The sequence below is a fragment of the Macaca nemestrina genome, chromosome 14 (genome assembly GCF_043159975.1).
Source record: "Macaca nemestrina isolate mMacNem1 chromosome 14, mMacNem.hap1, whole genome shotgun sequence".
In the NCBI taxonomy this organism is placed as follows: Eukaryota; Metazoa; Chordata; class Mammalia; order Primates; family Cercopithecidae; genus Macaca; species Macaca nemestrina.
This window is the reverse complement of record NC_092138.1, coordinates 118,518,507-118,531,587: the sequence shown is the minus strand read 5'-3', so window position 1 is coordinate 118,531,587 and position 13,081 is coordinate 118,518,507. Positions and strand designations below refer to the sequence as shown.

General features: G+C 57.4%; 1 protein-coding gene across 16 annotated transcripts in view; it reads left to right on the top strand.

Annotated features, from left to right (window-relative positions):
- LOC105471989 (exonuclease 3'-5' domain containing 3) overlaps positions 1-13,081 on the top strand; it is a 108,419-nt gene that overhangs the window by 30,756 nt on the left and 64,582 nt on the right. For 11 of the 16 annotated variants that reach the window (XR_011612928.1, XR_011612927.1, XM_071078676.1 and 8 more), the window contains one exon: positions 5,564-5,628. Coding sequence is in view for 14 of the 16 variants with exons in the window: in XM_071078676.1 (XP_070934777.1) it covers positions 5,564-5,628 (65 nt within the window). In the remaining 2 variants the exon portion in view is untranslated. Of the gene's footprint in view, positions 1-4,674; positions 4,687-5,563; positions 5,629-6,102; positions 6,615-9,483; positions 9,664-13,081 lie in introns of those variants that run through there. The other 5 variants (XM_071078681.1, XM_071078677.1, XM_071078678.1 and 2 more) reach the window with 4 other exon arrangements.

The window sequence follows — 13,081 nt, the reverse complement described above, 5'->3', positions numbered from 1 at the left end:
GGGGTGGCCCTGTCTCAGCTGCCGCCGGAGGCCAGAAGGCCACCAGGACACAGACTCGCGGCAGAAGGACGGAGGTCCCAGTGCATGTTGGGCGGGTATGGCCTCTCGGGACATGCCTGTGGGAGGTGCCGTGGGGTCTCTGAGGGGAGCTGAGGTCGTGGGCTGGCCCTTTCTGCTGTCCGTGGGTGGTCAGAGGACTGACCCAGCGGGGCGCTGATAGCAGGTGCCCGGACCCGTGGGCATGTAGGTCGCCACAGCACGTGGGGTCTGGTCTGGGCGGCCGGGCTCTTCTGTGCTCAGTGCTGTGGGGTCTGATGCTGCTGGCAGGTGTGGGACGGCCTTGGAGACGAGCCGTGTGAGCTTTGTGACCCAGGCCCCAAGAGGAGAGCTGGCTGTGGGAGAGAGCCACTCGGGGGCGTTGTGAAGACCACGTGTCACAGACTTCCTGCCCGGAGGCCGGGTGTCCCCTGCCAGCATCCACTGTCTGACGTCCACTGGTGTGTCCGCTGCCCGGTGTCCCCTGCCCGGCGTCTGCTGCTGGGGTCGGCCTCAGTTCCTGGGGCTTCTGTGCTCCCAACCCTGTGGATAACAAGCCCCCTCTGTTTCTCACCCCCGCTTTATGGCAGCGTGCCGGGAATAACAGAGCCTTTGGTGCCATCCACTCCGCAGCCCACAGTTTCCTGGAGTGCGTCTGTGTCTCAGGGCGAAGGCAGCCCCGTTAGCCGAGTGCTGTTTGGAGGAAGTGGCGTCCCTGTGATCTGCCCGTCCTGTATTCCCGCAACAATCCATCTTCCCGTCGGCTGGCACAGGGTGTCAGCTGGAAACTGTCCTGGGGACAGGTGGTGGAGCCGTCCTGGCCGCCTCTGCCTGGGCACCCTCAGGCCAACCCCACAGAGTTCTGAGCCCTCCCAGGCACGTTTTGGGGAGAGTGGCTGGGGGGGAAGCCAGGGCGGGCACCGGGCACCGGTGCTGGGCAGGGTCCATGATTCAGCCCCCCAGGGAGAAGTGGCCCAGCTCTTGGATGTGAATCCACGTTCAGGGGACTGTGGGACTTTTATTCTTGAGCTTGAGTTTCTTTTATGTGTCCTCCTGATACACAGCTGCCCCATTCTGCCCCAACCCACACGCTTCCAGGAGGCTGGTCCAGGGTCAGGGGTCAGCCTCCTGGCCAGGGCCATCTGTCTCAGCGTCCCAGACCTGCCTGTCTGCAGGTCCCAGGCATCGGTGCGCCGCTGAGGAACTTGGTGAACTCTGTGAACTTGGGCCTGGGTGTGGAGGTGGGGGCCAGAGGCCACCCGCGGAGCTCCGGCCGAACATCCACGCTGGGGACCAAAGGCCTCCAGAAGCCACCGCAGGAGGAGGCGACCTCAGGGAGGGCTGGCTGGGGCTTCTGGGGCCGGACAGCGGGTCTGGGAGGTCCCTCGGTGTCAGCTCCAAGCCCCACCCATCCTTCTCAGACCCCATGCCCCTGCATGGTATCCCTGAGTTGGGGTGCGTGGGGTGCTGTGTACTGAGCGGGGTGTGTCCCCCAGGTCCCTCCCAGGCACCCTGTCCTCTCACTGCTGAGCCCCGGAGCTCACAGGGCTCGCTTGTCTTCTTCGTTCAGACAGAAGCCGCCCCTGGACATCCTGTTTTTCTTCTGTTGTACGAACAGGAAGCCAGCGATTGTGTGAGATGAGTGTCAGCATGGCCGTGTCCGAGCCCGGCATGGCAGAGACTTGTCCGGCTACACCTGCCGCAGGTCCCTCCAGCTCTGGCCCGAGAGACTCGGGGCTCCCCGGGGCTCCCCAGTCGCATGGGCTGTGAGCACCATGTGTGCACGGCTGGCCCTGGAACGGCCGGGGCAGGCACCGTGAAGTGTCCATCGTGCACCGGCCATGGCCTGGAAGGAGATCCAGGCGGTCACTGCCCTGGGACTCAGTGTCAAGGCCACAGTGAAGTGACGGGGGCAGAAGGTCAGGGGCCAGGTGCCAGGCAGGGAGCAGTGGCTGGGGGCCAAGCACAGAACAGGGGCGCTGAGAGGGCCAGGCAAGGAGTAGGGGCACTGAGGGGTCCAGGCACAGAGCAGGGGCACTGAGGGGACCAAGCACAGAGCAGGGGCACTGAGGGGGCCAGGTAGGGAGCAGGGGTGCTGAGGGGGCTCCCGGGCAGGCTACTAGGTGCTCAGGAAGCAGCCTCAGGCCCAAGGGGCAGGGTCCGGGTCACTTGGAAGGTGGAAGCTGGGAGGGTGTGGTAGGCCCTGGCTTTGACTTTCAAGGCCGGGGGCCACGGTGGCGTCCACAAAGAAGTGGCCTGGCCCACCCCATGTTTCTGTAGGATCCTAGGGCTGTGCTGTGCTGCGGGGCTGGGCGTTGTCTGTGGGCACAGTGTGGAGGCAGGGAGGCCCCTGGGAAGCCGGAGTGGCCCAGGTCGGTGGGAGGTGGGAGAGGAGACCCTGGGCAGACCCTGCCCTCCTGGAGGGCAGAACCAGCAGGACCTGAGCAGGGGCGAAGACCAGCAACACTGACTGGGGAGGGGAGAGGCTGACATCACCAGCTTCCCACCGGGAAAGGTGGGTCTCGATTCGGTAAAACTTAAAGAGAATAATAAGGACACACTGCTTATTGAAGTATGGACTGATTGACAGGTTCTCACTCTGTCCCCCAGGCTGAAGGGCAGTGGCAAAATCGGGGCTCACTGCAGCCTCAACCTCCCAGGCTCCAGCCATGCTCCCACCCCAGCCTCCCGAGTGGCTGGGACCTCAGACGTGCCACCATACCCAGCTACTTTTATTTATGTATTTGGGTAGAGATGGGGTCTTGCTGTATTGCCCAGGCTGGTCTCAAACTCCAGGGCTCAAGCAAACCACCCCCCTCAGCCTCCCAACGTGCTGGGATGACAGGCGTGAGCCACTGCACCCAGCTTCACCTGCCTTTAAAAACGTGAAATACACATAACATGAAATTTACCATTTTAACCACTTTCCTGTGTACATTCAGTGACATTAAGTGCATTCACGTGGCTGCAGAGCCGCCACCACCGTCCACCTGCAGAACTTTCTCATCTCACGCATCTGAAGCTCTGCTTTAAAAGAAAATCTGGACTGGGCACGGTGGCTCACGCCTGTCATCCCAGCACTTCAGGAGGCTGAGGTGGACGGACCAACTGAGCTCAGGAGTTTGAGACCAGCCTGGCCAACGTGGTGAAAACCCGTCTCTACTGAAAATACAAAAATTAGCCGGGTGTGGTGGTGGCCAGCACCTGTAATCCCAGCTGCTCGGGAGGCTGAGGCAGGAGAATCACTTGAACCCGGGAGGCGGAGGTTGCAGTGAGCCGAGATCGCGCCACTGCACTCCAGCCCGGGCGATAGAGTGAGACTCCATCTCTAAATAAAATATTAAATAACATAAAATAAAAGTCTGTTTTGTTTATTGTGAAGCGTAGCCCACATGTAGGAAGGAACGCAGAACACGCGATGGGGGCTCGGCACGTGATCGTGAACACACCACAGCATGCTCTGCCCAGCCCCGCCAGGCCCTATTCCCCGGCCCCACCCAGCCCCGCCAGGCCCCATCCCCAGCCATGCCCAGCACCCAGAACGCGGGGCCGGTCACACTGCCTGCCATGGCCACGTGGTGGGGTACGTCCTGCCCACCTGGGCATCATCCTGGGGCTGATCCACTTGCTCCGTCCTCCTACAGTGGACATTTGGGTGTTCTCAGCCTCTGTGTCCGGGACACTGTGTGCGATGGTGGGACGGTTCTGAGCGCAGATGGGAATGCTGGCCCCGTGCCGTCCAGGCCTGGGTGGCAGCAGAGCCGCAGTGGTGGAGCCCGGGTGCCCACGATGTTTTATGAGTTTTTTGTTTGTTTGAGACGGAGTCTCGCTCTGTCGTCCAGGCTGGAGTGCAGTGGCGCGATCTCAGCTCACTGCGAGCTCCGCCTCCCGGGTTCACGCCATTCTCCTGCCTCAGCCTCCCGAGTAGCTGGGACCACAGGCGCTCGCTACCATGCCCGGCTAATTTTTGTATTTTTAGTAGAGATGGTGTCTCACCACGTTGGCCAAGCTGGTCTCGAACTCCTGACCTCAAATGATCCACCCGCCTCAGCCTCCCCAAGTGCTGGGACGACAACCGACTGGGTTTGGTTTTGCATGAGCTCCTTTTGTGAGATTTCTCCCGGGGAATCTGACGTTGCCGATGCTGTTCTAAGTGATTTTTGAAATGGCCATTTCTGTTTGTGGCTGATTTTCTCACTTCGGCTTGTGCTGAGCATTGATGCCGCACCCACTGGTTAATTCTAACAGCGTAGTTTTGATCCTTCGTGGCTTTCTGCATAATCCCATTGTCGGCGGGTCCTCATGTTTCTGTTTCCCTTCTGCATTGGATGCCACCCGCGTGGGACAGCTCCAGGCCGGGCTGGGGCATCCTCACACACTGCCCTGAGCACCACGCCTCACACTCGCGCATGGCTTTTACCCAGTTCGGGGCGAGTTACTTCTCACATCGTGAGCTGAACTGAATTTTGGAACACTTGCTCTGTGTCTACCGAAAGGGCCTCGTGGTTCTCTCCTCCATTCCGGTGCTGGGCTGAATCACACCCTTGGGCTATCGAGGTGTCAGCCTGGCTCTCCCGGGTGACCCCCGTCCCGCACGCTCCTCTGGCGTGTGTGGCAGAATCCAGCTGCTGGGGTCTGATCTGATCTCATGTGAGTCCTCAGCCTCCCTTGCAGCAACACGGGGTCTTCCCTGTTCCCGTCCTGCCCTCCAGGGGGGCCCGGCAGCTTCCATGACCCCCAGGTCCGGAGGGAGTTCACTGCGGAATCCACCCAGGCTCCTGCCCCCAGGCCTCCCCTGTGGAGTCCCTGCTGGCAGCCGCCGCTCCCTGGCCTCCGACCCTGACCCCACCACGTGACCAGGCCTGGGTGGGTCCCTGCTCCCCTGGGTGGGGTTGGGCCGCCACCGGCCTCCAGACCAAGCCATGCAGCCCCCAGGTTCTGTCTGGAAACCTCCCTCGGGTCTCACTCTGGTGGCTCTGTCTGTGGGGCAGCGTCTTCGGTCAGCACTTTTGCTGCAGAGCTTGCACAGTGAGGTGGGGGCCTCCCAGTTGTGACTGGAGGGAGGGGGCGGTGCAGGAGGGCCAGGGACTAAGACCTAAAGAGGGCAGGGGCTTGGGGTCCTCATGGTGCCAGGACTGTGGTGCAGGGTTTGGGTGAGAAGATGCTGATGAGGTTGCCCAGGGCGCTGGGCGGAGGAGGTAGAGGCTCAGGCCCACAAGGGCTGCTCTGTGACTGCAGCTGAAAGATGAGGCCCAGCTCCCAGGGCTGAGCGTGGAAATGCTGCCGGGCGGACTCAGCTGGTTGGGTGGCTACGGGCCACAGGGAAGGGACAGGGGTGAGCCTGGGCCAGAGTGGGTGCCGCCGCACCTGGCGGGTATGTGTGTGCCCGACAGAGGTGGGGGAGGGCTCCCGGCCCCCAGGTCCAGAGGAGCCCCAGGCATTGTGGGTCAGTGGGAGGGACTTCCCAGCTGGCTATGCCGCAGTTCCTGCACCTGCCCCTCCCACGGCTGTTATCTTGTCTCCACAGGTCAGGACCCCCTCCTGCTCCTGCAGGCTCTGCAGACCCTGTGGTCCACGCGGGAGCGGCAGCAGGTAAGTGGACGTGGCTGCCACGGGTGGCAGAGTCACAGCTGGCAGAACTGACTGTTGGGCAGAGACTGGCCTAACAGGAGGCCTCCCTGTTCGGGAAGCTGCACAGCCCCCCACGGCCACAGGGTCCTGCGGTAGTGGCTGCCCCAGACTGCATCCAGGGTGGCCTGTGTGGGGCAGGGGGCGGTCTTCCTCAAGGCCCCAGGGTGGTAAAGGCCCTGCCTGGCCCCAGCAGCCCCTCTGAGGTCACCTCTGGGAGGTGCAGGGTCCACTCATCTGCAGGGACACAGCTGTCACCAGCACTGCCAGGCCTGAGGCCCCATCCTGCCACCACCAGGGCACCCAGACCCGGGGTGGCCACTGGGGCAGGTGTCCAGGGCAGGGAGGCCTTAGGAAGGGGTGGGACTTGAGCAGGGCAGGAGGCTGGGTGGGAGAGGCCGGGGAGAGGCTGCAGAGGGAGGGCCGGCCACCCGTGGGGGCAGACGCGGATTCCGGTTCCTTAGTGGCAATGGCCTGTGCACAGGAGGCTGCCAAGTCCTGAGTGCCGCGTCTGCTGGCCCGAGGTTGCTCCTGCAGGCCCAGGGGACGCCCTCCAACCCCAGCCCTGGCGCTGCCTGCTCTGCGTCTGCCTCCCTCCTGCACCCGCCTCTGCCAGCTTTTGTTTGTCCGTCAGCTCGGTGGCTTCTTGGGCCTCCAGCTTGTGAATCTCTGTCCTTGCCTTTGAGATTTTCCTCTGTTCCGTTTCCAGGCTCTTGTCGGACCTTTGTCTGTGACGCTCAGTCTCCCTCGCTCTCTGGCAGCTGTGTGTGCGGTGTGAGCCTCCCCGGGTCCCGCCCTCCGCGCCCCCACGTGTCCAAGTTGTGGGATTCCACCGTCCTTTCGTCCCTATGTCCTGACGTTCATCCTGGCGTCTCCTTTGAGCAGCACTTGTTTCTATACAGACAGGGCTGCAAACTGCTTCAGGCCCCGCTGACAGTCATGAGGCCCTAGTGCGTTTCATCGTCATGGGGAACCTGTGCCTGTGCCCTCGCCGCCTCCCCGCGCCCTGGCCGCCTCCTCCTCGTGTTCTTACCGCGCCCTCACCTCCTCCTCGTGCTCTCACCTCCTCCTCGTGCTCTCACCTCCTCCTCACGCTGTCACCTCCTTCTCTCGCTCTCACCTCCTCCTTGTGCTCTTACCTCCTCCTCGTGCTCTTACCTCCTCCTTGTGCTCTTACCCCCCACCCACCGCGCCCTCACCTCCTTCCCATGCCCTCGCCTCCTCCTCATGCTCTCACCTCCTCCTGGCGCCTCCATCACATTCCCGGGTTCCAGCAAGCTGGTGAATGCCACCTGCCCAGGGGCCCTGGGTGGGCCAGGAATCTTGAAGATGAGATCCTTTGGGGTCCTGGGTGCTGAAGAGAAGCCCAACTCTAGAGCTGGCTGCACGTGGAGGTCCTGGAGACCCCCATATGGTGGCATAGACACCAGGTGCCCCCACAGGAGGGAGATGGAGACCAGGATTTTGGAGAACTCCTTGGGGCAGTCTGCAATATAAAGGGGGGAAATGGGACTGTTGATGGTCTGGGAGGGCTGTGGGTGTTCCTCTAAAATGAGAGGGGAGCCTGTATGCTGGGTGAATGAGAGCAACCCGGGAGAGGGGCAGGAGGAGGAGGCAGGGCTGGAACAGGGCTAGGGCCTGGAGTAGACGCAGTCCCAGAGTGGGGTTTCCCTGGTTCATTGGACCCTTCCCAGCCCCACTGCCCAGCAGCCTGTGATGGGGCGGTCCTGTCTTTTTGTTTTTGTGTTTTTTTTGTGAGACAGTCTTGCTCTGTCACCCAGACTGGAGTGCAGTGGCACAATCTCGGCTCACTGTAACCTCCGCCTCCCAGATTCAAGTGATTCTCTTGCCTCAACCTCCTGAGTAGCTGGGATTACAGGTGTGCAACACCACGCCTGGCTATTTTTGTATTTCTAGTAGAGACAGGGTTTCGCCATGTTGGCCAGGCTAATCTTGAACTCTTGACCTCAAGCAATCTGCCTGCCTCGGCTTCCCAGCGTGGTCCTGTTCTAACAGCCCCTCGGGGGGCCTTCTGGTACTGCTGAGCCCATGGGACCACCCCCACCCCCCACCACTGAAGCTGTGAGTGGAGCCAACAGCTCAGTGCAGGGGATGCCAGCCAGCAGCGGGGAAGACGGATACCGGCGGGCGGGACTGGGGGGGACGCCCGGAGGGGTTTAGGGTGGGCGGGATACCAGCAAGGGGATTGAGGGGGATGCCCAGAGGGGGTTTGGGAGGAGGGGGGATACTGGCGGGCGGACTGGGGGGGACACCCAGAGGGGGTTGGGGTGGGGGGATACCGAGGCGGACTGGGGGGGACGCCCAGAGGGGGTTGGGGTGGGGAGGCTCACGTTGTTTTCTCCATGCACAGCGGGGGGCTCTCTGTAGCTGAGGGGATCAGTAATGAGGAGTGAAGACCAGTGAGGGGCTCGAAGGGAGGAGGGGCCAGCGATCCCATCACACAGACGCCCCCACTCCCTTCAGCCCCAGGCCCAGTCACCGCTCACCCGCAAACCCCGGACCCATCACACACACGCCCCCACTCCCCTCGGCCCCAGGCCCAGTCACCGCTCACCTGCTTTCTGCCTCCGGATTTGCCACTTCTGGACAGTTCACACACATGCGATCATATAACATGGGGTCTTTTGTGACTTGCTTCTTCATTTAGCACGATATCAAGGCTTTGTCCACGTGGAAGTCTGTGTCAGCTTCCTCCTTTTCCGTGGTTGAGTAATACGTGGCCAGGCCACGCGCTGTTTCTCTGTACACAGCTGAGGGGCATCTGGGCCATCTCCACCTCTGGCTGTTGTGAACAAGTACTTCTCTGAAAATTCATCTACAAACATCTGCTTGAGCCCCTGTTTTTAAACCTTTGGGGAGGACGGATGTGGTGGCTCATGGCTGTAATCCCAGCATTTTGGGAGGCTGAGGTGGGAGGATCACCTGAGGCCAGGAGTTCAAGACCAGCTTGGCCAACATGGCGAAACCCCATCTCAACCAAAAAATACAACAATTAGCCAAGTGTGGTGGCGTGCACCTGTAGTCCCCGCTACTTACGAGGCTGAGGCAGGAGAATCACTTGAACCCCAGAGGCGGAGGTTGCAATGAGCCAAGATCGTGCCACTGCACTCCAGCCTGGACGACAGAGGGAGACTCCATCTCGAAAAAAAATTTTTTTTAAATAAATAAATAAATCTTTGGGAACCTGCCTGGGAATAGAATTGCTAGATCATGTGGTAATTGTGTTTATCTTTTGAGGAACTGTCAAACTACTGCTTTTATTAAAAATTTCAGCCAAATGCAGTGGCTCATGCCTGTAATCCCAGCACTTCGGGAGGCGAGGTGAGCAGATTACAAGGTCAGGAGTTCGAGACCAGTCTAGCCAACGCAGCGAAACCCTGTCTCTACTAAAAATACAAAACCTTGGCCAGGCATGGTGCTGTGCACCTGTAATTGCAGCTGCCTGGGAGGCTGAGGCAGGAAAATCGCTTAAACCCAAGAGGCAGAGATTGCAGTGAGCCAAGATCGCACCACTGCACTCCAGCCTGGGCGACAGAGCAAGACTCTGTCTCAAAAAAAAATTCAATGACTATTTTTTGTTTTCAAAGTTCTCTTAGGTTTCCTCCCTCCCTCCCTCCCTTCCTTTCTTTCTTTTTTGACACAGTCTGGTTCTACATCGCCCAGACTGGAGTGCAGTGCCGCAGTCTCGGCTCACTGCAACCTCTGCCTCCCAGGTTCAAGCGATTCTCCTGCCTCCGCCTCTCAAGTAGCTGGGATTACAGGTTCCACTATGCTGGCTAATTTCTTGTATTTTCGTAGAGACGGAGTTCCGCCATGTTGCACAGACTTGTCTCGAACTCCTGAGCTCAAGCTATCAGCCCGCCTCGTCCTCTCAAAGTGCTGGGATTCTGGGCATGGCCACCGCGCCCGGCTGATGCGTCGTTCCTGTGCTTGTCCACCGACTCTTTGTGTTTGGCTGTAACCACGATGCATGCTCAGGTGCTCACTGCTGCTCAGAGAGTCCAGGTCACAGGAATGAGGTCTGGTAGAAAGTGACTTTTTATTCTGTAGCTGGTTTGAGGGACGAAGTGCAGGCCTCATGCCTGACGGGTATGGCTTAGCTTTTGGAGCAGAAAGAGGTGCTTTTTTTTTTTTTTTTTTTGGAGATGGAATTTCTCTCTTGTCACCCAGGCTGGAGTGCAATGGCGCAATCTCGGCTCACCACGACCTCCATCTCCTGGGTTTAAGTGATTCTCCTGCCTCAGCCTCCCGAGCAGCTGGGATTACGGGCATGTGCCACCACGCCCAGCTAATTTTTTAGTAGAGATGGGGTTTCTCCATGTTGGTCAGGCTGGTCTTGAACTCCCGACCTCAGGTGATCCACCTGCCTCAACCTCCCAAAGTGCTGGGATTACAGGCGTGAACCACCATGCCTGGCCAAAAGAGGCATTTTTAAAAGGTCGGGAGGAAGCGAGGAGGTGGGAGGGTCTCTGTGTCTTATCTACCTGGAAGTTGAGTTGGCGTATCCATGGGCAGAAAGAGGCTGTGAAGGTGGCCGGAAACTCCAGCACGCACACTTTGGGCTATAAATCAACTTGTCTCTTGAGGCGGCCTCCTGCGGGCAAGAGTTCTGCTCTGAACCTCTAAGCACATGAGCTTGCCCTGTAGGAAGTGTCTGGTGAACAGGAGGTGAAAGACTATCATTGCATTTCTAAAGAAATAAGAAGTGGGGAAGGAGGAAGGAGAAAAGAAGAGAGAGTAAAACATAAGTGAACTATCATTTAGGAGAATGGGAGTCGTTGCTTACACATTCGCAAATCGATGTCCTGTAACTCCACATTATCAGAGCTTTAATCAACTTACTTGCAGCTGTCACTCATGGTGGCTTTCTTCCTTGTGTGTTTTCTAAGTTTTCACCGTGAGCTCATTTACTGGAACTTTTTCCCTCTGATGACCTAGGGCCCGTGCATCCCAGCAAAGTGGTTAAAGAATGATGCTTTGCTTCTGCCAACTAACTACAGATAGAACTCACTAGGGCTAGAACTCACGAGAGGTAGAACTCACTAGAGGACCTGGAACTCGCTAGAGCTGGAACATGCTAGAGTTAGAACTCCCTAGAGCTAGAATTTGCTAGGGCTGGAACTTGCTAGATCTAGAACTGGCTAGGGCTAGAACTCACTAGGACTAGAACTCACAAGAGCTAGAACTCACAAGAGCTAAAACTCACTAGAGGATCTGGAACTCGCTAGAGCTGGAACACGCTAGAGTTAGAACTTTCTCACTAGAGCTAGAATTCAATAGAACTATAACTCACTAGGGCTATAACTCACTAGGGATAGAACTCGCGAGAGCTAGAACTCACTAGAGCTAGAACTCATGAGAGCTAGAACTCGCTAGAGCTAGAACTTGCTAGAGTTAGAACTCGCTAGAGTTAGAACCGAGGGCTAGAACTCACTAGGGCTAGAACTTACTAGAGTTAGAACTCACTAGGGCTAGAACTCACTAGGGCTAGAACTCACTAGGGCTAGAACTCACGAGAGCTAGAACTCACTAGAGCTAGAACTCACGAGAGCTAGAACTCACTAGGGCTAGAACTTACTAGAGTTAGAACTCACTACAGCTAGAACTCACTACGGCTAGAACTCACGAGAGCTAGAACTCGCTAGAACTAGAACTCGCTAGAGTTAGAACTCGAGAGCTAGAACTCACGAGAGCTAGAACTTACTAGGGCCAGAACTCGCTAGAGCTAGAACTCACTAGGGCTGGAACTCATTAGAGCTAGAACTCACTAGGGTTAGAACTCACTAGGGCTAGAACTCACTAGAGCTAGAACTCACTAGAGCTAGAACTTACTAGGGCTAGAACTCCTGAGGGCCAGAACTCGCTAGAGCTAACACTAACTAGAGCTACAACTCGCTAGAGCTAGAACTCTCTAGGGCTAGAACTCACTAGAGTTAGAACTCACTAGGGCTAGAACTTACTAAGGATAGAACTCACTAAGACTGGACCTCACTAGAGTTAGAACTCTCTAGGACTAGAGCTCAATAGAGTTAGAACTCACTAGGGCTAGAACTCACTAGGGTTAGAACTCACTAGAGCTAGAACTCACTAGAGCTGGAACTCACTAGAGTTGGAACTCGCTAGGGCTAGAACTCACTAGGGTTAGAACTTACTGGAGCTAGAACTCACTAAGGTTAGAACTCACTGGAGCTAGAACTCACTAGGACTAGAGCTCAATAGAGTTAGAACTCACTAGGACTAGAGCTCAATAGAGTTAGAACTCACTAGGGCTAGAACTCACTAGAGCTGGAACTCACTAGAGCTGGAACTCACTAGAGTTAGAACTCACTTGAGCTAGAACTCACTAGGGTTAGAACTCACTAGAGCTAGAACTCAAGAAAGCTAGAACTTACTAGGGCTAGAACTCCTGAGGGCTAGAACTCACTACAGCTAGAACTTGCTAGAGCTAGAACTCACTAGAGCTAGAACTTGCTAGAGCTAGAACTCACTAGAGCTAGGACTCACTAGAGCTAGAACTCACTAGGGCTAGGACTCACTAGAGCTAGAACTTGCTAGAGCTAGAACTCACTAGGGCTAGGACTCACTAGAGCTAGAACTTGCTAGAGCTAGGACTCATTAGGGCTAGAACTCACTAGAGTTGGAACTCACTAGGGCTATAACTCACTAGGGTTAGAACTCACTTGAGCTAGAACTCACTAAGGTTAGAACTCACTAGAGCTAGGACTTACTAGAGCTAGAACTCACTAGAGCTAGGACTCACTAGAGTTAGAGCTCACTAAGGCTAGAACTCAGTAGGGCTGGAACTTACTAGAGTTGGAACTCACTAGAGCTGGACCTCACGAGAGCTAGAACTCACTAGAGCTAGAACTCACTAGGGTTAGAACTCACTAGGGTTAGAACTCACTAGAGCTAGAACTCACTAGAGCTAGAACTCACTCGGGCTAAAACTAAGTTCCTGGATCACCTTCAAGTTCCAGATGCATGAGACGCTCAGGCTTTGTTTCAGGGTGACTTTCCGTTTCTTCCCAGAGTCCAGAGGGACAGACAAGCTGCCTTTCACCCTCTCTGGCCACTTTCCCCGAGGGGCATCCTTTGGAGGGTCTCGACTTTCCAGCCTTTCCTCCTGCCCCTGTGGGTGTCACACCCTCCTGGACTGTGCTGAGGTCTCCTCACGCACTCACCTGCGTGTGTCCGCGGCTGTTCCCAGGTGTTTGTGGGGAGAGCTGTCAGGTGCTGGGAGCCGAAGCGTGCCTTTCGTTTCAGTAAGCTTGCCAGATCTCCGGAGCACGGTGCTTTCAGAGCTGCGTGGCAGCCTCAGGGTGTTTCTCCTGGAGCCCCGTGGAGAGCACACCGTCCACATCGCAGGGGCGAGAACAGCACGGCCCACGCTTTCGGC